Source organism: Scyliorhinus torazame, chromosome 3 (genome assembly GCF_047496885.1).
Source record: "Scyliorhinus torazame isolate Kashiwa2021f chromosome 3, sScyTor2.1, whole genome shotgun sequence".
NCBI lineage: Eukaryota > Metazoa > Chordata > Chondrichthyes > Carcharhiniformes > Scyliorhinidae > Scyliorhinus > Scyliorhinus torazame.
Window position 1 is genome coordinate 318,048,119 of NC_092709.1, and position 25,540 is coordinate 318,073,658.

The 25,540-nt window shown below is 44.0% G+C and overlaps 1 protein-coding gene across 8 annotated transcripts in view; it reads right to left on the reverse strand.

Annotated features, from left to right (window-relative positions):
- Window positions 1–25,540, reverse strand: part of ptpra (protein tyrosine phosphatase receptor type A) — a 373,815-nt gene that overhangs the window by 139,078 nt on the left and 209,197 nt on the right. For all 8 annotated transcript variants that reach the window (XM_072497621.1, XM_072497618.1, XM_072497619.1 and 5 more), the window contains 2 exons: window positions 6,692–6,776; window positions 994–1,067 (listed from right to left, as the gene is read on the reverse strand). In XM_072497621.1, coding sequence (XP_072353722.1) covers window positions 994–1,067; window positions 6,692–6,776 — 159 coding nt within the window. The remainder of the gene's footprint in view (window positions 1–993; window positions 1,068–6,691; window positions 6,777–25,540) is intronic.

Sequence of the window (25,540 nt, forward strand, 5' to 3'; positions counted from 1 at the left end):
CAGTAAAGGGACTGTATAAAAATACAAGTTGCTATTGTATGGCTCTCCAATCCTCACTTGACTCAGGGACACAAGAGAGAAACAAACAAGAACACATGCACACACACAAGATCTTAACTTCATGCATGTACATTAGTGGAGTGATGATTCATTTGCAAATGACACAAAAGGAAGCCACAATATATTCTGCTTGAAGCGATACTGTTACGTCCAGTTCTGTCCCCACAAATTTAATTGAGATTGCCCACATCAATGATGGTAGATCAGTTTTGAGAGAATTTCTAGAACAATCACCTCTGACAATCAAAGCAGTCATTTTCTAAGATCACAAGAAATCAGAGCAGAAGGAGACATTTCAGCCCATGTATGCTGCTTTGCCATTCAATATGACCATGGCTGATTGTGGGCATAACTCCACTTGCCTGCCATTCACCCAAAACACTCAACTCCGTTGTCAATCAAAAATCTATGTGTACACACATAACAACTAGGCACAGGAGATGGCCATCTGGCCCCTCGAGCCATTCAACAAGATCATGTCTGATCTTTTTGTGAACTCGGCTCCACTTACCCGCCCATTCACCGTAACCTTTTATTCCTTTACTGTTCAAAATTCTATCCAACTTTGCGCTAAAAACATTTAATGAGGTGACCTCAAATGGTTCACTGGGCAGGGAATTCCACAGATTCACGACCCTTTGGGTGAAGAAGTTCCTCTTCAACTCAGTCCTAAATCTGCTCCCCCTTATTTTGAGGCTATGCTCCCTAGTTCTAATTTCACCCGCCAATGGAAACAACCTCCCTGCTTCTATCACACTGAAGAATCAAGGAAGCGACATTAGTAATATACCTTCATGTTTAACTGTAAACTACATCATCTATCTTGGGATTATCATTGATGCCATTACGTTGTTTTACAATTAGATATCAAGTTGAAGCTCTTGCTGTACCCGTGTCGCTTGTGCATTTGATAGATCTGGCTTTGAAACCCACCTGTATCATCTGTTCTGCCATTGGATAATCTGAAGGAATTTGAATGACTTCCAGCCTGCTTGTACTTTTTAAACCTGATATGATGAAATTTCACAAAGATAGCAGTTTGTTAATACAGTGCATCATATAGTAACACAACTTATTTTTAAAAAGAGAAAGCTGTATAATACAAGCACAGATGTGGAATAGTGCACTTATGTTTCAATGCATGTCATTTTCCACTTGATAAGCTGACAATGGCACAACGACAATGGTTAGCACTGCTGCTTCACAGCGCCAGGGACCTGGGTAAGATTCCGGCCTTGGGTGACTTTGTGTGTGGAGTTTGCAGGCTCTCCAAATGTCTTCATGGGTTTCCTCCGAGTGTTCAGTCCAAAGATGTGTAGGTTAGGTGGATTGGCCATTATCGATGCACGGGGTTATGAGGAGAGGGCAGCAGAGTGGGCCCCGGAGCGAGTGCACTTTCGGAGGGTCGGTGCAGGCTTGAAGGGCCAAATGGCATCCTTCTGCACTGTAGGGATTCTACGATTCTAAACAAAGGTTAGATGCTTTCTGACAAGGTAAAAATATCTTGTAAATGATTTTTTTTTTAAAATTATTTTTATTCGTATATGGGATGTGGCCATTGCTGGCTTGGCCAGCATTTATTGCCCATCCCTAATTGCCCTTCAGAAGGTGGGGAGTTGCCTTCTTGAACCGCTGCAGTCCTCGAGGTATAGGTACACCCACTGTGCTGTTCGAGAGGGAGTTCCACGATGTTGCCCCAGCGACAGTGAAAGAATGGCGATATACTTCCAAGTCAGGGTGGTGAGGGACTCGGGAGGGGAACCTCCAGGTGGTGGGGAACCTCCAGGTATCTGCTGCTCTTATCCTTCTAGATGGTAGTGGTCATGGGTTTGAATGGTGTTGCTTAAGAAACCTTGGTGAGTTACTGCATGCATCCTGGAGATGGTACACAAGGCTGCCACCGTTCTTCGGAGGTGGATGGTTTGAATATTTGTGGAAGGGGGAGCAATCAAGTGGACTGCTTTGTCCTGGATGGTGTCGAGCTTCTTGAGTGTTGTTGGTGCTGCACTCATCGAGGCAAGTGGAGAGTATTCCATTACGCTCCTGACTTGTGCCTTGTAGGTGGTGGACTGGCTTTGGGGGTGGTCAGAAGGTGAGTTACTCGCCGTAGGATTCCTAGCCTTTGACCTGCCCTGGTAGCCACAGTATTAATATGGTTAGTCTAGTTCAGTTTCTGATCAATGGTAACCCCGCAGAATATTGATTGTTCGGGATTCAGCAATAGTAATGCTAATAGTAATAGGATATCATGGGGTGGTGGTCAGATCCTCTCTCGTAGGAAATGGTTATTGCCAGGCCATAAGGCATAGGAGCAGAATTAGGCCATTCGGCCCATCGAGTCTGCTCCACCATTCAATTATGGGTGATATTTTTCCCATCCCCATTCTCCTGCATTCTCCCCATAACCCCTGATCCCATTATTGATCAAAAACCTATCTATCTGTTTTAAAGACTCCATGATTTGGCCTCCACAGCCTTCTGCGGCAAAGAGTTCCACAGATTCACCACCCTCTGGCTGAAGGATTGTCCCTTCAGTCGGAGATTGTGTCCTCTGGTTCTAGTTTTTCCTACAAGTGGAAACATTCTCTCCACGTCCACTCTATTCAGGCCACGCAGTATCCTGTAAGTTTCAATAAGATCCCCCCTCATCCTTCTAAACTCCAACGATTCCCCAACTCACGTGGTGCAAATGTAACTTGCCATTTGTCAGCCCAAGCCTGGATATTGTCCAGGTATTGCTGCATTTGGACATGGAATTTGCAGTCAACTGCTGAATAGAAGAAACATCTATATATATGTGATATTTATCCTCTGGACAGGAATTGCAGGAAAATATACTGAGGGACAGGATGTATGCACATTTGGAGGAAAATGGACTAGTTAGTGACAGGCAGCATGGTTTTATATGGGGAAGGTCATATCTCATCAACTTGATTGAGTTTTTCCAAAGAGGTGACAAAGGAAATTGATGAGGGAAGGGCTGTGAATGTAGTTTATATGGACTTTAGTAAGGCATTTGGCAAGGTCCCACATGTTAGCTTGGTACAAAAACTAAAATCACATGGGATTCAGGGTGAACTGGCTAGATGGATACAGAACTGGCTTGGATATAGAAGACAGAGTAATGGTGGAAGGGTGTTTTTCAGAATGGAGATCTGTAAGTAGTGGTGTTCCACAGGGATCAATGCTGGGACCTCTGGTTTACAGTATATACAAATGATCTGGGGGAAAATGGGTGGTCTGATTGGTAAGTTTGCAGATGACACCAAGATTGGCGGAGTTGCTGATAGTGCCAAGGATTGACAAAGGGTACAACAGGATATAGATAGATTGGAGAGCTGGGCACAGAAATGGCAGATGGAGTTTAATCTGGACAAATGCGAGCTGATGCATTTTGGAGGATCAAATCTAGGTATGAATTATACTGTAAACGGCAGAACTCTTAGGAACATTAAAATACAGAGGGATCTGGGCGTGCAGGTCCACAGTTCCCCAAAAGTGGCAACATAGATGGCCAAGGTGATTAAGAAGGCATATGGCACGCTTGCCTTCACAGTATAGGAGTTGGGAAATCATGTTGCACTATATCAAACCTTGGTTAGGCCGCATTTGGAGTACTGCGTGCAGATCTGGTCACAACATTATCAGAAGGACGTGGAAGCTTTGGAGAGAGTGCAAAGGTTCACCAGGACGTTGCCTGGTCTTGAGGTGTTGGCTATAAGACAGAAGCTGAGGGAAGACCTGACAGAGATCTACAAAATTGAGAGGCATAGACAGGGTGGATAGTCAGAGGCTTTTTCCAAGGGTGGAAGTGTGAATTACAAGGGGGCACAGGTTCAAGGTGAGGGGGGGGAAAGTTTAAAGAAGATGTGCCAGGTATGTTTTTCACACAGAGTGGTGGGTGCCTGGAACGGCACAGCCAGAGGATGCTGTGGAAACAGGCACATTAGCAACATTTAAGAGGCATCTGGATGGGTACATGAATATGGAGGAAATAGAGGGATATGGACTGAGAAAGGGCAGAAGGTTTTTTTAAGTTGGGGGAATCATGATCGGCAAAGGCTTGGAGAGCTGAAGGGCCTATTCCTGTGCTGTACTTTTCTCTGTTCTCTTTGTATGTGTAAGATCATTTTTATCATAGGTGGTCTCATTCCAGTTTTGATATGTAACGGCAATTTTAAAAAACATTTTTATAGACTTTTGAAAATAGCTCCATGCTTAGATTCTTCACTGCAGAACAGCAGTCATCAACAGAACTGATCTCATTGCCAAGTTTCTCTATATCTTTCAGTTCCAAGACAGTATTCATTGTTCATCATATAGGTTCATATATGTATCTAACACAGGTAGTCATTTGGCCCATCGACCCTGTGCCAATACTCTGCAAAAGTAATTTGCTTATTCCCACTCCCCCATTCTTTCCTCGTGGCTTGTAATTTTCTTCCCTTTAGGTGTTTATCCAATTTCCATGCAAGCCTTGATTGAATCTGTCTCCATCACACTCCTCAAGTCAGTACAGTGTAGATCCTAACCACTGAAGCCCGCAACTCTGGAATCATTCTCAAAACTTTTCTGAACCATCTCTTAATGCCTACCTAAAGTGTGGTACCGAGAATTGGATGGAATTTACCAGCTGTTCACACCGATGGGAAATTCTAGTCCCACGCCAGTGCACGGGTTTCCCAAGGACAAGGAGTGCAGTCAACAGGAAATTCCGTTGCCAACAGCACTTCCACCCTTGGAAAAACACGCGACGGGGTGGTCAGTAAATCCCGCCCAATACTGGAGGTCGAACCAGTGCTTCATAAATGTTAAACATAACTTTTGTTTTTGCACTCCATGTCTGCATTTATAAAGTCCAGGACCCTGAATGCCTTATTATCCATTACCTCACCATGCCCTGCCAGCTTCAACAATTTATGTACTTACACCCCAGGTCTCTGTTCCTGCACGATCTGTAGAACTATACGCTTAAATATTATATTGCCTCTCCTCATTCTTATTAAAATGGATCACTGCACATCTTTGCATTAAATTTCATCTGCCACATGTCTGACCAGTCCACCATCCTGTTGATGTCCTCTTGAGGTTTATCATTATTCTCGTCAAAGCTCACTATATTTCTAAGTTTTGCGTTGGGTTTTGAAGTTTTGCCCAGTACATCAAAGTCTAAGCAAGTAATATATATCAAGAAAATCAGTGTTTCTAGTACTGATCTGTGGGTAATACAATTGTACATCTTCCTCCAGTCCGAATAAGAACTGTTATCACTACTTTTTCATATAAAGTAAGAGCATGAATAGGCCACTCGACCCGGCTCAGCTATTCAATAAAATCATGGCTGAATAGATCGCAACGTCAACTTCCTGTCACTCAATAAACTTAATATCTTTGTTTTTTTTCTTAAATTTAATGTACCCAATTCATTTTTTTTTTCCATTGAAGGGGCAATTTTAACGTGGCTAATCCACCTACTCTGCACATCTTTGGGCTGTGGAAGTGAGACCCATGCGGACATGGGGGGAATGTGCAAACTCCACATGGACTGTGACCCGGCCTGGGTACCAACCCGGGTCCTCGGCGCCGTCAGACAGCTAACCACTGCACCATTGTGCTCGACTTAATATCTTCCTTGAAACCACATTCAGGCCAATGATGTAAAAATTTACTAAAGTCAGATATTAACAGGAATCAGAGGAAATGTTCCAGAACAATTAAGGAGTTATTTAACGCTGTAGAAAAAACAATGCAGAATAGGTGTAAAGACAGATTAACAGAAGTATGACATTTACAAACTATAACGGGGGTTCCCAAACATGGGTTGTGATCTCTGCTGGGGTTGAGAGCTGAGCTATTCAAGTTGTGAGCTCCCCTTCCTTTTGAGGCAGCAATGGCGACTGTAGAGTGGGAACTTTTGAATCCTGGGATCAGCTCCTAGGCCCAATGACATGAGGGTATATGATTTTTATTTTTCCTTTTGTGGTTCAGATGTCATGTTCTAAAGAAATGAACTCAATCAGTGCCTCCACCTGAGCCTGCAAAATGGTTGATGAAAAAAAATCAATCCCCGTTCTCACAATTTCCCCTCCCCCCTCACAATTTGAGGCCATGCCAATTTAAATGTTAAAATGAAGTTATAGAACATTACAGCGCAGTACAGGCCCTTCGGCCCTCGATGTTGCGCCGACCTGTGAAACCACTCTAAAACCCATCTACACTATTCCCTTATTGTCCATATGTCTATCCAATGACCATTTGAATGCCCTTAGTGTTGGCAAGTCCACTACTGTTGCAGGCAGGGCATTCCACACCCTTACTACTCTCTGAGTAAAGAACCTACCTCTGACATCTGTCCTATATCTATCTCCCCTCAATTTAAAGCGATGTCCCCTCGTGCTAGACATCACCATAGAGGAAAAAGGCTCTCACTGTCCGCCCTATCCAATCCTCTGATCACCTTGTATGCCTCAATTAAGTCACCTCTTAACCTTCTTCTCTCGAATGAAAACATATAGTAAAAAGTTTGGGAAACATGGGATTGGAAGGATCAAAGGTGTAAATAAATTTTCTTACTTGATCTACCTAGCAGTGCAACAAACATGCCTGTAAGCTTCAATTAACAGTCACTTACCTCAGCATATAAAGAACTATAATAATAAATACGATGACCAACAGTGATGAGAGAGCCACCATTACTGCTATAATGGGCATTTCATCTGTAATGAAAAGAAAACACTACTTAGAATATACATTATGAACATTAATACACAACTGTATTTATGGACAAGACATTTCAATGTCGATCCTCAAATATTGTACATAGCCTCTATAAGAACATTAATAAGCTAATGCTAAAAGAAGAAAATATCAGTAATTAATTGACATTGTTGTGAGAGGTCAGGATAAACATAAAGCACAACAAAGCTCCATTTCATACTGATCCTCTCAAACAGTAGCTCAACGAGGTGACCTCTTAATAGCCATGCCTTGCATTCAGCTAATTCAAGTATAAACAATCAAAGCAAAAATGATTTTCAAGCCCAGGCACGATGAAACTCGGGTAGATGTCCAAATGGGAGGCAATTGCCCATCATGCCTCATCAGGCATCTTTATCAAAGATGTTAAATGTTGAGCCACTTGCCTCACTGGTCATTCATCAGAAGATGCATTCCAGGGTAGAGTGCAAAGATTATTGATTTAGAGACAACTCCTGCTCCTCCTGGCTCCACAGGAAGGTAGAATTATTTAGTGAGTTAGGTTTAAAGTAGATGCACATTGGCATCTCGGGGTCCTGAAGAATTCGGAGCAGGGCAGAACTGAGGCCTCCTCAGTCCATCATAAACATTTTCCAAACAGATCCTTCAATAGCCGAATGGTCCTAATAAACCTATGCGTGGTTCCAACACCAGTTTCAGGCAGTCTTCCAAGATACCTATAAACAAGACTGACGAATTAAACAGCAGCCTGAATGCAATTGCAGACTGACCAAGAAACATCACATTGCTAAACGTGTCAATGTTGACCCATTTAACGTGCCTTCAATTCCTGCCCATAAAAGGTATGTTTGCTTAAAATTTCTTGTTAATTATCTCAAAATGTGTTTTTATTACTGAATAATTCTGTTTTACATGTTTTCTACTTGGCAGGGAGAAGCAGAACCTCAAAAGGTAATAATTTCTGGATTATGCCCTGAGCCACGTGCAAACTGGCAGAGGCCAAATAAAATTAGAGAGGTTAATGCGTGGTTCAAAGACTGTGGGAGAAGTGGGTTCTAGTTCGTGGGGGACTAGCAACAGTACTGGGTAAAGTGGGATCTGTACCGTTGGAACGGTCTACATCTGAACTGTGTTGGGGCTGATGTTCTAGTGAGCCGCATGACTAGGGAAGTAGAGGGAGCGTTTAAATGAAAAATGGAATCAAGTGATCAAATTTGGGAAGATGCGGTAAAGACAAGAGACAGATACTAATATGGAAACTGATAAATAGACCGTGACAGAGAATATAAATTTATATGCTACAACAATAACAAAAGGACAAAACTAAAGGCTCTGTATCTAAATGCATATAGCATTCAAAAGAAAACAGATCAAATGATAGTGCAAACGGGGATTAATAAGTTCGATCTGATGGCATTCACAGAGACATGGCTACAGGATGACATAGATTGTCACCTGAATATTGAGGGTATGTGACATTGAAATGAAATGAAAATCACTTGTCACAAGTCGGCTTCAAATGAAGTTACTGTGAAAAGCCCCTAGTCACCATATTCCGGCGCCTGTTCGGGGAGGCTGGTACAGGAATTGAAGCGTGCTGCTGGCCTGCCTTGGTCTGCTTTCCAAGCCAGCGATTTAGCCCTGTGCTAAACAGCCCCTAGGAAGGACTGCAAGTTAATGAAATGTGGCTTTGTTAATTAATGATGGTGTTAGCACATTAGAGAGGGAAGACCTAAGTTTCGGAAACCAGGATGTAGAAGCAGTTTGAGTGCAGATGAGAAATGATAAAGGGAAGTCACTTGTGGGAGTGGTGTACAGGCCCCCTAACTGTAACTACACAGTAGGACAGAGTGTGAAAGAGGAGGTGATGGGAGCTTGTCAGAAAGGTATGCCGATAATCATGAAGGATTTTAATCTACATTTAGATTGGAAAAATCTATTGGGCAAAGGCAGCGCAGATGAGGAGTTCATAGAATGCATTCTTAGAACAGCACATTCTGGAGCCAACCAGAGGACAGGCTATACTAGAGCTGGTATTATGCAATGAGATAGGATTGCTTGATTGATGGCCTTGTGCTGAGGACACCCTTGGGTAGGTGCGATCTCAACATGATTCAAATTCACATTCAGTTTGAGGAAGAAAGAGTGTGTCCAAGACTAGCATTGTAAACTTAAATAAGGGCAACTATGGGGGCTCAAAAGCAGTTCTAGCTAAAGCAACCTGACAAATGTTCTTAAAGGATAGATCAATAGCGATTCAGTGGCAGAGATTTAAAGGGATATTTGAGAATGCACAGAATAGACACAGTCCAATCAGAAAGAAAAATTCCAAGGGGAGGGCTCACCACCATGGTTAACTAAAAAAGTTAAAGATAATATTAAACTTAAAGAAGTATATTTGTGCAAAACGAGTGGCAGGTCAGAAGATTGGACAGAATATAAAGAACAGCAAAGAATGAGGTGGCACAGTGGTTAGAACTGCTGCCTCACGGCATCGAAGACGGGTTCGATCCCAGCCTTGGGTCACTGTCCGGGTGGAGTTTGCACATTCCCCGATGTCTGTGTGGGTCTCACCCCTACATCTCAAAGATATGCAGGGTAGGTGGATTGGCCACGCTCAATTGCCCCTTAATTGGAAAATAAAAGAACAGCACAGAATGATGAAAAAATTGATATGGAGGTACAAGAGAAAGCTAGCTAGTAACAATGACAGATAGTAATAGTTTCTATAGATATTTAAATAAAAGAGTTAACAACAGAGCATTGGTACTATAGAAAATGCATCTGGGGAATTGATATTGGAAAACAGAGCTATGGGGATGAATTGAACAGATATTTTTGTATCCCTCTTCACGATAGAGGACACAAGTAACATCCTATTGTAAACCAGGAATTAGAAGTGAGGGAATAACTCAGGAAAATTACAATCACCCAGAAGTGGTATTGAGCAAATTGTTGGGTTGAACAAAGAGCAAAGAACAAAGAAAAGTACAGCACAGGAACAGGTCTTTGGGCCCTCCAAGCCTGCACCGACCATGCTGCCCATCCAAACTAAAATTTTCTACACTTCCGAGGTCCGTATGCCTCTATTCCCATCCTATTCATGTATTTGTCAAGATGCCCCTTAAACGTCCCTGCTTCCACATCTCCTCCGGCAGCGAGTTCCAGGCACCCACTAACCTTGGTGTAAAAAAAAAAAAAAAAAAAAAAAAAAAAAACTTGCCTTGCAGATCTCCTCTAAACCTTGCCCCTCGCACCTTAAACCTATGCCCCCTTGTAATTGACCCCTCTACCCTGGGAAAAAGTCTCTGACTAGCCACTCTGTCTATGCCCCTTATAATTTTGTAGACCTCTATCAGGTTGCCCCTCAACCTCTTGTCGCTCCACTGAGAACAAACCAAATTTATTCAACCTCTCCTCATAGCTAATGCCCTCCATACCAGGCAACATCCTGGTAAATCTCTTCTGCATCCTCTCTAAAGCCTCCACATCCTTCTGGTAGTGTAGCCTAACTAAGGTTCTATACAGCTGCAACGACTTGCCAATTTTTATACTCAATGCCCCAGCCAATGAAGGCAAGCATGACGTATGCCTTTTTGATTACCTCCTTGTGGACCTGTACACCTCGATCTCTCTGACTGTCAATACCCTTGAGGGTTCTACCATTCACTGCATATTCCCTACCTGTATTAGACCTTCCAAAATGCATTACTTCACATTTGTCCGGATTACACTCCATCTGCCATCTCTCCGCCCAAGTCTCCAAACTATCTAAATCCTGCTGTATCCTCAGACAGTCCTCATCGTTATCCGCAATTCCACCAACCTTTGTGTCGTCCGCAAACTTACTAATCAGACCAGTTACATTTTCCTCCAAATCATTTATATATGCTACGAACAGCAAAGATCCCAGCGGAACACCACTAGTCACAGCCCTCCAATCAGAAAAGCACCCTTCCATTGCTACTCTCTGCCTTCTATGACCTAGCCAGTTCTGTATCCAAAAAGGTGAGGTGGGGTTATTGGGTTATGGGGGAAGTGTCGGGGCGTGAGTGTCTGTTATTTCCTTCTCGTTTCCCTTGTTTTTTCCACCCATCTTTGCACTTTTTTCCCCTTGGAGAATAGTGTGAGAATTGGAAGGATTCACAAACTGATTAACAACCTCATGGGTCCTGTGATGAATGGTCTTTCTGTGGCCATAGTGAAGTCCTGGAGTGGAATTTGGTTCCAGTGGGATCCAGAGTCTTTTGGCTTGGAGGCATGACCTCTCCTCTTGCTTCCTTTAACAGCATAAGACACACTTCACCTATGCCAGGAAATTTTAGCATTTCCTTTCTGGGGAGGCAGTGGCGTAGTGGTATTGTCATTGGACTGGGGACCCAGGTTCAAATCACGCCACCGCAGATGGTGAAATTTGAATTCAATAAAAAAATATGGAATTTTAAAAGTCTAATGATGACCATGAAGCCATTGTCGATTGTCGTAAAAACCCATCAGGTTCAATAATGTCCTTTCGGGAAGGAAATCTGTCACCCTTACCTGGTCCAGCCTACATGTGACTTCAGACCCACAGCAATGTGGTTGACTCTTAACTGCCTCTTCAAGGGCAATTAGGTATAGGCAATAAATGCTGGCACAGTCTGCGACGCCCACGTCCTATGAGCTAATAAAAAAAACTTCCTCTCTCACGAGATTAATTTAAATCTATTATTTGCAATGTCCTTTCTGAAAACGGAAGCATTCAACAAGAGCCATACCAGCACCTTGTGCCTCCAGACACAGGTTACTCTTATGGCCCCTTAAAGGCTCTTTAATTTTAGTTATCCTCTTGCTGTTTATGGATTATAGAAATGTCTTCGGGTTTGCCTTGATTTTACTTGCAAGGAAAAGCTGTTAATTTTTTTTGAAAAATATATTTATTAAAGTTTTTAACACAATTTTTCTCCCTTACAAACAATAACCCCCCCCCCCCCGTAACAAAAAAAACCGAGAAATCGAGCAGAGCAAGATATATACATGGCAAAATGATATATTTACACAGCTTTGTACACTGGCCCTCACCCGTACGTACCAGTTTCCCCAACCCTTCATGTTATCTCTTGCTCATCCACCCTCCCAGGCAGTCATCCCCCCCCCCCCACCTCCCAGGACGACCCCCTCCCCAAGGTTGCTGCTGCTGCTGACCGACCTTCCTCTAACTCTCCGCGAGATAGTCTAGGAACGGTTGCCACCGCCTGTAGAACCCCTGCGCAGATCCTCTCAAGGCGAACGTAATCCTCTCCAACTTTATGAACCCAGCCATATTATTTATCCAGGCCTCCAGGCTGGGGGGCTTCTCCTCCTTCCACATTAGCAAGATCCTTCGACGGGCTACTAGGGACGCAAAGGCCAGAATGCCGGCCTCTTTCGCCTCCTGCACTCCCGGTTCATCCACTACTCCAAATATTGCTAGCCCCCAGCTTGGCTTGACCCGGACTTTCACCACCTGAGATATTGCTCCCGCCACTCCTCTCCAGAACCCCTCCAGTGCCGGGCATGACCAAAACATATGGACATGGTTCGTCGGGCTCCCTGAGCAATTTCCACATCTGTCCTCTACCCCAAAGAACCTACTCAACCTCGCCCCCGTCAAGTGCGCTCTGTGGACCACCTTAAATTGTATCAGGCTGAGCCTGGAACACGAGGAGGAGGAATTAACCCTACCTAGGGCATCAGCCCACAGACCTTCCTCGATCTCCTCCCCCAGCTCCTCCTCCCATTTACCCTTCAACTCTTCTACCAGCGCTTCCCCCTCTTCTTTCAACTCCTGGTGTATTTCCGACACCTTGCCCTCCCCGACCCATACACCCGAGATCACCCTATCTTGAACTTCTTGTGTCGGGAGCAATGGGAATTCCCTCACCTGTCGCCTCACAAAAGCCCTCACCTGCATATATCTAAAGGCATTTCCCGGGGGTAACTCAAACTTCTCCTCCAGTGCCCCTAGGCTCGCAAACGTCCAGTCGATGAACAGGTCCCACATTCTTCCAATCCCCGCCCGATGCCAGCTCTGGAACCCCCCGTCCATCTTCCCCGGGACAAACCGGTGGTTACCCCTGATCGGGGACCACACCAATGCTCCCATTGCACCCCGGTGCTGTCTCCACTGGCCCCAGATCCTTAGCGTTGCCGCCACCACCGGGCTCGTGGTATACTTTGTCGGCGAGAGCGGCAGCGGTGCCGTCACCAACGCCCCCAGGCTCGTTCCTTTACAGGACGCCATCTGCATCCTCTTCCATGCCGCCCCCTCTCCCTCCATAACCCACTTGCGGATCATCGCCACATTTGCTGCCCAGTAGTAGCTCCCCAGGTTTGGCAGCGCCAACCCTCCTCGGTCCCTACTGCGTTCCAGGAACCCTCTCCTTACCCTCGGGGTCTTATTCGCCCACACAAACCCCATAATACTCCTGCCTACTCTCTTAAAAATGGCCTTAGTGATCACGATGGGAAGGCACTGAAACACAAACAGAAACCTCGGAAGGACCACCATTTTGACCGACTGCACTCTTCCCGCCAGAGAGAGCGGTAACATGTCCCATCTTTTGAAATCCTCCTCCATTTGCTCCACCAACCTCGTCAGATTCAGTTTATGTAGGGTCCCCCAACTCCTGGCTATCTGGATCCCCAGATACCGAAAACTCCCCTCCGCCCTCCTCAGCGGTAGGTCCCCTATCCCTCTTTCTTGGTCCCCCACCTGTAATACAAAGAGCTCACTCTTCCCTACATTGAGCTTATAGCCCAAAAACTCCCCAAACTCTCTCAGAGTTTGCATGACCTCCACCATCCCCTCCATTGGATCCGCCACGTACAGCAACAGGTCATCCGCATATAGCGACACCCGATGCTCTTCTCCCCCTCGGACCACCCCCCTCCATTTATTAGACTCCCTCAATGACATGGCCAATGGTTCGATCACCAATGTGAACAACAGGGGGGACAGGAGGCACCCCTGCCTCGTCCCTCGGTACAGTCGAAAGTACTCCGACCTCCGCCGGTTCGTCACTACACTCGCCATCGGGGCTCTGTAAAGGAGCTTAACCCAATTGATAAACCCTACCCTGAACCCAAACCTACGCAGCACCTCCCAGAGGTACTCCCACTCTACTCGGTCAAAGGCCTTCTCCGCGTCCATAGCTGCCACTATCTCCGCCTCTCCCTCCTCCGATGGCATCATTATCACGTTTAAGAGCCGCCGCACATTGGTGTTTAGTTGCCTGCCCTTTACAAATCCCGTCTGGTCCTCGTGGATTACCCCCGGGACACAGTCCTCGATCCTCGTGGCCAGCACTTTTGCCAGCAACTTTGCATCCACATTGAGGAGCGAGATCGGCCTGTACGATCCACATTGCAGTGGGTCCTTGTCCCGCTTTAGGATCAAAGAAATTGTCGCTTCCGACATTGTCGGGGCAGGGTCCCCTCCTCTCTTGCCTCATTAAAGGTCCTCACCAGTAGCGGGGCCAACAGGTCTGGGAAAAGCTGTTAATTAAGGATGTCGTAACTACAATAGTGAGAGATGACCTTAGCTCGAAGGAGCAAAATATAGAACCAGTTTGGGTAGAGATAAGAAACAGGAGAGGTCTGAAGTCACTTGTGGGAGTAGTGTATAGACCCCTTAAATGGTACACGGTGGAACAGACCACAGGAAAAAATAAATGGAATGTGAAATAAAGATACTGCAAGATACCCAAATCAAGAAATGAATGAGGGGGGGGACGGGGGACCTTAAAACCATAAAATTAGTGGCTGCAGAGAGCAGATACGTGATTATAATCTTCCAAAATTCCTTCAATTCCAGAAGGATTCCAGTGGATTAGAAAATAGCTGACATAATACCCTTATTCAAGAAAGGAGGGAGGCAGATAGGAAACTACAAGAGTGTAAGCCAAATATGTTACATAGCGAAGTAGAATAGAATCTTGACAGTGCAGAGGAGGCCAGTCGGCCCATCGAGTTTGCACCGACCCTTGGAAAGAATAGCCTACCTAGGCTCACGCCCCGACCCTACCCCCATTACCCAATAACCCCACCTAACCTTTTGGACACTGAGGGGCAAGTTAGCATGGCCAATCCATCTAACCTGCACATCTTGGGACTGTGGGAGGAAACCGGAGCACCCAGAGGAAACCCACGCAGGCACAGGGAGAATGTGCAAACTCCACACAGTCACCCAAGGCCGTAATTGAACCTGAGTCCCTGGAGCTGTGAGGCAGCAGTGCTAACCACTGTGCTGTCATATAATGTGAGAAAATGAGATCCTGTGCATTTTGGCAGGAAGGATAACAAAGCAGTATCATAATTAAATGGAACAAAATTACAAAACTTGATGATACAGAGGGATCTGGGTGTCACAAAATTACAGCAAGTGATTAGGAAGGAATGTTGGCATTCATTGCAAGGGAAACTGAATTTAAAAGGGAAGTTTTACTGCAGCTGTAAAGGGCCTTGGTGAGACCACATTTGGAACAGTTTTGGTCATCATATTTGTGAAAAGATATAATGGTGTTCGAAACAGTTCAGAGAAGTTCACTCATCCCATTCCTGAGATGACAGGCGTATCTGAAAGATTGAACAGGTTGAGCCAATATCCACTGGAGTTCAGAACAACGAGAAGTAATCTCACTGAAACTCACAATATTCTTGATAGGATGAATAACGGGAGGGTGTTTCCTCTTGTGGGAGACACAGGAATAAGGGAACAGTCGAAGAATAACAGGTTTCCTTTTTAAAGCGGAGGTGACAAGAAGTGTTTTCTCAGAGGGTTCTCAGTATGTGGAAAACTTTGCCCCAGAAAGCAGCGGCAGCAAGGTTACTGAATTAATTCAAAGGTAGGGTTAAACAGATATTTGATAAACAGGGCAGTCAAGAATTACGGGGTGTTCACACCAGATCAGCCATAATCTTAGTCAATAGTGGGGCAGGCTCAAGGAGCCAAATGGCCTACTCCTGTTCCCAAGTCCAATGTTCCTATGATATGACAGAGGCATTGATGCTGGAATTTTTCAAGCTTTCGTGTCACTATTACACAGTTCTGGTCTCACTGCAGTATAAAAACGTGGTGACGCTCACTGCTCTGCACACTAGGATTTTTGTTGACTTACAGTGGACTTTGTTGTCAAACACTTGCTGCCATTGTTTGTAAAAGGCTGAGCTGGCACAACTGATTCGGTGTTGGATCTCATCATCAATGGCCTTTTAAGAAAGCAGCTGCCAAGGTATGTGCAGCACTCAACACATTCCAGAGTCTCTCCTTCAGTAGGTGAAGTGGAATACTTGGTTGACCAAATGTGAGCTGTTATGGGTGTTTTGTTTTGGCAGCATTCAAGGACAGGCCCAGTTTCTTACATGCAGAATTAAAGAGATCAAGAGTGGATTGCAAATTTGAGGCAGAGTGGGCAATGACACTGCAGACATCGGCAAACTGTAGATCATGGCAGTCATGTTAGTTTTGGCATGCAGGAGGAGGTTAAAGAGTTTTCCATCTATGCAGTATTTAATACTGACACCAGAGGGCAGCTAATCTTTGGTGAGGTGAACATCAGATAGATTATAATAGAAACATTTCCCCTTTGGCGGAGGGATCAATGTCCAGAGGGCATAGATTTAAGGTAAGGGGCAAGAGGTTTAGAGGGAATGTGAGGAAAAGTTTTTTCACCCAGAGGGTGGTGGGAGTCTGGAACTCACTGCCTGAAAGGATGGTGGAGGCAGAGATCCTCATAACTGGCTCTGGGTGCTCTAGTTTCCTACCACAAGTCCTGAAAGACGTGCTGTTAGGTAACTTGGACATTTTGAATTCTCCCTCAGTGAACCCGAACAGGAATATGGTGACTAGGGGATTTTTACAGTAACTTTATTGCAGTGTTACTGTAAGCCTACTTGTGACACTAATAAAGATTATTATTACATTAAAAAAGTTTTGCAATGCGAAGGGTTACAAAGCTATGGGCCAACTGCTGGAAAATGGGTTTAGAATAACTCAGTTGCTTTTGACCGGCAGAGACACGATGGGGTGAAATGCATTCTCTGTGCTGTAGATGTCTATGACTATCTGTGGAGAGAAAGAGTTAACATTGAGTCAAATATGGCTCTTTTTCAGAACTCGATCTGTTTCTCTCTCCACAGATGCTACCAAGCCTGCCGAATTTTCCAGCACTTTGTTTTTATTTCAGATTACCAGCATCCAAAAGTATTTTGTTTATATTTTAGCATGAAATAAATTGTGTACAGCATGGACCATTAAATCCCAGGTTACAAAATTAGATAATTTTAGCGAAATAATAATTTGCCTCCTGTGGACGAAGGAATGGGAGACTATTGATGATTATTTTCCAGTGGTCCTTGCCTAAGTTTATCCATGTGTGACATGAGGAGATGCAGCAGTATTTGGATAAGATAAACCAAACAAATTTTAGCTGATGTCTAGATGATTACAGATTAGGGAAAATATTGTTAGAGTTTTAACTGATCAGTATTTATAGGTTTTAGTCTTTAAGATTATCAGCTTTGAGATGAGCAAAAAGGACTCTGCTTCATTGCATATGCACGTGAAAGGTATCACAAATTGAGATCACTTCAGTAATGAATCTGCTTGACAATTCAAAAGACCATCAGACATGGGAGCAGAATTGGCCCACTTGGTTCATCGGGTTTGCTCCACCATTCAATCATGGCCAATATTGTTCTTATCCCCATTCTCCTGCCTTCGCCCCATAGTAATCAAGAACCTATCTACCTCTGTCTTAAAGACTCTCAGAAATTTGGCCTCCACAGCCTTCTGCGGCAAAGCATTTCAGATTCACCATCCTTTGACTGAACAAATTCCTCCTCATCTCAATTTTAAAGGATCATCCCTTCAGCATGAGGCTGTGGCCTCAGGTTCTAGGTTTTCCTACTAGTGGAAACATCCTCTGCACATCCACTATCTAAGCCTCTCAGTAGCCTGTAAGTTTCAATAAGATCCCCCCTCATCCTTCTAAACTCCAATGAGTACAGACCCAGAGTCCTCAACCGTTGCTCATATGACAAGCTCTTCATTCCAGGAATCATTCTTGTGAATCTCCTCTCGACCCATTTCAAGGCCAGGGCATCATTCCATAAATACAGGGCCCAAAACTGCTCACAATGCTCCAAATGGGGACTGACCAGAGCATTATACATCCCTGTTCTTGTACTCTAGCCCTGTTGACATGAATGCTAACATTGCATTTGCCTTCCTATCTGCCGACTGAACCCGCATGTTAACCTTACGAGTCTTAAGTCCCTTTGTGCTTCTGATTTCCTAAGTCGTTTCCCATTTAGAAAATAGTCTATGCCTCCATTCTTCCGACAAAACTCCATAACCTCACATTTTTCCACATTGTATTCCATCTGCCACTTTTGTCCACTCTCTTAGCCTGTCCAAGTCTTTCAGCAGCCCCCCTGCATTCTCAATATTACCTGTCCCTCTGCATATTTTTGTATCATCTGCAAACTTAGCAACGGTGCCTTCAGTTGCTTCTTGCAGATTGTTAATGTATATTGTGAAAAGTTGTGGTCCCAGCACCGACCCCTGAGGCACACGGGCTGCCATCCTGAAAAATACCCCTTTATCCCCACTCTCTGCCTTCTGCCAGTCAGCCAATCCTCTATCTATGCCAGTATATTACCCTTACTACCATAGGCTCTTAACTTATTTAACAGCCTCCTATACAGCATCTTGTCAGAGATCTTCTGGAAATCTAAATAGATCAGGTCCACTGGTTCTCCTTTGTCTAACTTCCTTGTTAGATGAGCACCTTTGTAAAAGAACCTTGAGAAATGTAAACACAAGTGTAAAGAGGTGTTCTAAGACTTTAGCTCAGGCACATTGTTGGTATGGGGAAAGAGCTTTAAAAAATAAACCAAACATGCCTACCCCTTTGATCATTCTATTGAAAAACACAGATCTGTGGTCAATTTATTTTTAACAAGCAAAATATTTTAAAACACCACTAAGCAACCATCAGACCCCGATTATCTTTGAAATGATTAATGTACTACAGCAATGAATATGTCCCTTCACTTAGCCTCATTTCCTGGTCAGTTTTATGTTGAAGCAGAGGGGGTGAATGGTGAAAGGAAAGCTCAAGTCCTAACTTTACAATTCTGGCAACGGTGGAGAACCTGATAATGAGATATGGCTCCACATGCTAAACTGAGCTTATTTTGGAAAACACTGAGCTTATTTTGCACACAAAAATAAGCTAATCTTCCCACAAAGCATTTTAAAATATGAACACGATCGTTGTATGGAATTAATGCTGCAATTCAGATGTTTTATAGATTTTGTTATCAAGTCAAAGTTCTGAAATCAAATCACGGATTTAAAGCTTTTCTATCAAGCTGCACCAACCAATGTTTTATACCAAGCAACTTAACAGCTACAGTAAAATACCTTATAGGTTACATCTTTATGCATAAGCCTGCAAACCCAAGAGTGAAATTTTAGATTTGTAAAGACCGATAGTCATAATTTTTAAGTCATGCCATTAGATTTAAAGATGACACTTCCTCACTTTTGGAGAAGGACAGGAAGCAGTTCAAATAACCTGTTCAAGACTATGCAGGTCTTAGTATTATATTATAATCTTTATTGTCACAAGTTGGCTTACATTAACACTGCAATGAAGTTACTGCGAAAAGCCCCTGATCGCCACATTCCGGCACCTGTTTGGGTACACCAAGTGAGAAGTCAGAATGTCCAAATTACCAAACGGCATGTCTTTTGGGACTTGTGGGAGGAAACCGAAGCAACTGGAGGAAACCCACGCAGACACAGGGAGAACGAGCAGACTCCGCACAGACAGTGACCCAAGCGGGAATTGAACGTAGGACCCTGGGGCTGTGGAGAAATAGTGCTAACCACTGTGCTACCGTGCTATCCTTCTCATTGGTCCTTCTCATTGCATCTGAACAAAAGGTCACTCCTTCAAAGCTAATGGCATTTAAATTGTGCTACAGACCTGGACATTTAGGCTATTATTGTATTAGACTACATAGAGTTTGGAACATGAAACATTACGGGCTGGATTCTCCATTTGGGAGACTGAAGCGTGTCTTTGCATGCACTCGCCGCCCTTTGATATGGTTGATGTTTGTAAATATTGGGGTTTCGGCGCTTATCCATGAAGGGAGATGAATGAATCAAGGCTGCAGATGGTTTGTGGAAGCTGTCATTCACAGCTCACGACTAGAAAGTTATGAATGGCTTGTAATTAATGGATCGGAGGGGTTAAAACACAGGTCACAGCTGTCCTCCTTCAAGGAATGGATATTTGGAGCCTCCAAGTGGTACAGCTGTAATTCTTTTCCCTGCCCCTGTCTGGACTGCTCTGTAGCTTCTAGACAAGCGTCTCTTTTCTAAGGGGGAGGGGCAGCTTTAGTCAGGGGTCTCCGAGAGGGGGTCGGGATCATCTTGTAGAGGAGAAGGCGGCAGTTAGTGCATTGTATGTGTTTTGGGGGGGGGGGGGGGTGGAGAGATGCTGCTTAGATGACTTTGGGGGCAACCCCTCTATGGAGTTATCCCCTTTGGCCCACTATGAGATCCACCACATCAGGGCCACGTTGGTGAACACCAGAAGTGATCCACGCCCACATGATTCCCAGCCCAGACGCCGGAGAATCACTGAAGGCAGGAGAATAGGGTGCCGGGCCCGCTAAATGGGTCATTAAGATCTATTTGCATTCATTTACACCCTCCTGCTGGTACATGGTCAAGAACCTCCATTCCGCTGCCAGCTGAGGTGGGGGGTGGAGTGGAGCATCGTGTTTGGATCGGCGCTGCTTTTCTCCCGACGCCGGATTCTCCATCCTATCGGGCTTCGGGTGTCACAGGGTGGAGAATCCAGCCCTACATCTTTGATATGTAGTGATATTTAGGAAAACAGTGTACACACTGAAACAACAAAAGCTACAATCACTTTTAATGAAACCATAATGATTAGCAACAGTGCCAAAGAAACACACACACTATGTATAAATGAAGAGGTTAACAAAGCCATTTGACAGATGTCTCAAACATTTTTTTCTTTTTTTAAAAATCAGATTTTCTCTCTTCCTCTTCTCCTCCTGTGAAGTCATCTACATCTTGATGGAGAATGGTCCCATTTGTGCCAGCTCCAGTATCTCAACTCATTGGCCATGTTCTTATGAGCGTTGACAGCATGCTTTTCAACTGTGGAGGTTGCACAGCTGTATTCAGTCTTACTTATCAAATAGAGCATAAATGAAGATCAATATTTAAGCTATCACAGTAGAGACCAGGATTGAACCATTGGTGCATTATTATTCTTGATGGTTTATCCTTGTAATGAACAAACGTGCTATACAGAGAGCTTCCAACTACGGCAAGGTTCCAAGCAAAGTCACAAACCTTCTGGTTAAAATGGCATGTTTCCCTCATGCAACATTTCATCAACCTAATTCGGCAAGATTTTCTTTCAGTGTGGTACATTTCCAGAAAGACCCTAGAGTACTCTTGCCAATCAAATCACCCAGGAAAAGAACTGAAAATGAAAATACATCTAAACCAGAACACACACTGGGCAGCATGGTGGCGCAGTGGTCAGCACTGCTGACTCATGGCGCTGAGGAATCAGGTTCGATCCCGGCCCCGGGTCACTGTCCGTGTGGAGTTTGCACATTCTCCCAGTGTCTGCGTGGGTCTCACCCCCACAACTCAAAGATGTGCAGAGTAGGTGAATTGGGCATGCTAAACTGCCCCTGCTAAATTGCCTCTTAATTGGAAGAAAAAATAATAATTGGGTATACTTTAAATTTAAAAGAAACCCAGAACACAGAAAAGAACTGGACTGGAGCCGAGATAGCTTGCAGTATACACCATTGACTAGACTTGTTCCTGTAGCATTCTAACTTGTTTTGCTCTATAACTTGCTGGAAATGTGAACGTATAACGACTTGGATAGTGCACTGTAAATTTGGAAACCGAGTGAATGCCAAGACGAACAATATTATCTCTTCAAACAATGAGATTTAGGGATTGAGAAAAAAACCCCAAAAATATGGAAAAGAAAGGTGAATTAAAATTAAATCATGAACAAAAAGAAAAATAGACAAAATGAAAGACTGGATTAAGAAAGGCTGACAGAAAGGAAAAGTAAGAATAAGGGGAAAAAAATTAAGTTTCAATATAAAATCTTGAGTAAAAATTGACCATTAAATGTGCTGGAATGGATTGAACAGAATTGATCCATTAAATAAAAGTAAATTACTGCGAAAGCTGGAATCTGAAACAAAAACAGAAAATATTGGACAATGGCAGCAGGTCTGACAGCATCTGTGGAGAGAAAAGGGAGCTAACATTGCGAGTCTGGTTGACTTTGTCAGCTTTTTCAAAGAATGTTCCAGATTCACAACATTGGCTACCTTTTTTCTCCACAGGTGCTGTCAGACCTGCGGAGATTGTCCAGAATTGTTCCCTTAATAGGCCGGAGGTATCGATTGACTATGCATTAACAATTACCACATTGCTAATCTAGTACTTGCACTATTTAAATTGGAGAGCTGGTTCGTGAAGCAGAACAAGGCCAATAACGTGGGTTCAATCCCCGGACCAGCTGAGGTTATTTGTGAAGGCCTCGCCTTCTCAACCTTGCCCCTCACCCGAGGTGTGGTGATCCTCAGGTTAAATCACCACTAGTCAACTCTCCCCCTCATAATCCAGAGGCCCAGGTTAATGCTCTGGGGACCCAGGTCCGAGACCCACCACAGCAATGGTGGAATTTAAACTCAATAAAACATTTGGAATTAAAAGTCGAATGATGACCACAAATGATGAGCACAAAACCCATCAGTTTCACCAAGTAATTTAGAGATGGAAACCTGCCGTCCATACCCGGTCTGGTCTACATGTGACTCCAGGCCCACATAGCAATGTGGTTGACTCTTATAACTTCCCACTGAAATAACCTGGCAAGCTACTCGGCAATGAGGGATGGCCAGTAAATGCTGGGTCCTGCCAGCTAGGCCATGAACAAATTTTTTAAAAACTTTTCAAGGTTAATAAATGAATGCAAGCACAACAATGATAGTTAAGATTTATTTATAGATGGCAGTAAAAGGATAAAAGGTCTAGCCAAAATAAGAACAGTTAAATCTTGCTCTTCTAATCTTTAGATGTACTACAAGGAAAAACGGCTTGATGCTAGCTAGCTTCCCAAAAAATAAATTTAAGTTCGTATTAGGCCATAATCAAACAAAAAAGGCTCATACATGTCATACCATGAGATGATAAGAAAGTAAGAGATGATCTGGACAATGGGACACTGAAAATAAAGCGGTACATTATGCTCTATTAAGTATAGCAAGCAATACAAACTCACCTTTTCCGCCCTCTGAATCAGATCTGCCTGTACAACAATAGTGTACATTTAATAATTGCCCAAGATTAGTATTCAGTATATCGTGATGGTCATGGAAAGTTTATGAAATGCAACTTGGTGGAAGCACATTTTTAAATTGAAGCAGTTATGATGGAAGCCTCAGATTTGCCTCAGACCGCACCTTCTAATATTAACATTAATTCATTAGTACAGGAATATTACAGATCTAAGAAAATGCCTCCAGCAGAGAGAGAAATAACACAATGCAGTGTGTGTAGTTAACATACATCTCATCAAAATATCTGGGAGGATACAAGTGTCGAATCCTAGGTGTGTAAGAGGCAGCCATATAGCCAAAGATGCTTGCTAGAGCTATCCAATTAGTCCCACTTAGCTTTAAATGTTCTTTCCCTATAGCTATATAAATCTTTTCCGTTCAAGTATTTGAAAAACCCCAAGGCGTTCTATACTTGTGAGAGAAATAAGACGAGGATCAGAGTGAGAGTAGGGCCGATCAGGGATAGTGGAGGAAACTTGTGCCAGAGTCTGAGGAAGTAGGGGAGGCCATAAATGAATATTTTGCTTCAGTATTCACTAGAGAGAGGGACCTTGTTGCTCATGAGAACAGTGTGAACCAGGTTAATAGACTCGAACAGGTTGATATTAAAAAGGATGCGCTGGAAATTTTGAAAATCATCAGGACAGATAAGTCCCCTGGACCTGACAGGATATACCCACGGTTACTACGGGAAGCAAGGGAAGAGATTGCTGCGCCGTTGGCGATGATCTTTGCGTCCTCACTCTCCACTGGATTAGTACGGATGATTGGAGGGAGGCGAATGTTGTTCCCTGTTCAAGAAAGGGAATAGGGAAATCCCTGGGAATTACAGACTCATCAGTCTTACGTCTGTGGTGAGCAAAATATTGGAAAGGATTCTGAGAGATAGGATTTATGATTATCTAGAAAAACATAGTTTGATTAAAGATAGTCAGCATGGCTTTGTGAGAGGCAGGTCATGCCTCACAAGCCTTATTGAATTCTTTGAGGATGTGACAAGACACATTGATGAAGGTCGGGCCGTGGATGTGGTTTATATGGAATTCAGTGAGGCATTTGATAAGGTTCCCCATGGTAGGCTCATTCAGAAAGTTAGGGGGCATGGGATACTGGGAAATTTGGCTGTCTGGATACAGAATTGGCTGGGCGAAAGAAGACAGCGAGTGGTAGTGGATGGAATTCCGTCTGGAGGTCGGTGACCAGTGGTATTCCTCAAGGATCTGTTCTGGGACCTCTGTTCTTTGTGTTTTTTATAAATGACTTGGATGAGTTAGTGGAAGGGTGGGTTAGTACGTTTGCCGATGACACGAAGGTTGGGGGAGTTGTAGATAGTGTTGAGGGTTGTTGCAGGTTACAACAGGACATTGACAGGATGCTGAACTGGGCTGAGAAGTGGCAGATGGAGTTCAACCTTGATAAATGTGAAGTGATTCATTTTGAAACGTCGAATTTGAATGTTGAATACAGGGTTAAAAGCAGGATTCTTGGAAGTGTGGAGGAACAGAGGGATCTTGGGGTCCACGTACATAGATCCCTCAAAGCTGCCACCCAGGTTGATAGGGCTGTTAAGAAGGCACATGGTGTGTTGGCTTTCATTAACAAGGGGATTGAGTTTAAGAGCCGCGAAGTTTTGCTGCAGCTTTATAAAACCCTAGTTAGACGACACTTGGGATATTGTGTCCAGTTCTGCTCACCTCATTATAGGAAGGATGTGGATGCCTTGGATTGGATTTGTTTATTATCACGTGTACCGAGGTACAGTGAAAAGTATGTTTCTGCGAGCAGCTCAACAGATCATTAAGTACATGGGAAGAAAAGGGAAGAAAAAAAAATACATAACAGGGAAACACAAGATATACAATGTTAGTACAAGCACCGGCATTTGATGAAGCATACAGGGTGTAGTGTTAATGAGGTCAGTCCATAAGAGAGTCAATTAGGAGTCTGGTGACAGTGGGGAAGAAGCTGTTTTTGAGTCTGTTCGTGCGTGTTCTCAGACTTCTATATCTCCTGCCGATGGAAGAAGTTGGAAGAGTAAGCCAGGTGGGAGGGATCTTTGATTATGCTGCCGCCTGCTTTCCCCAGGCAGCAGGAGGTGTAGATGGAGTCAATGAATGGGAGGCAGGTTCGTATGATGGACTGGGCGGTGTTCACGACTCTCTGAAGTTTCTTGCGGTCCTGGGCCGAGCAGTTGCCGTGCCAGGTTGGAGAGGGTACAGAGGAGATTTACCAGGATGCTGCCTGGACAGAGGGCATGTCTTATGAAGAAAGGTTGAGGGAGCTAGGGCTTTTCTCACTCAGGCGTCGAAGG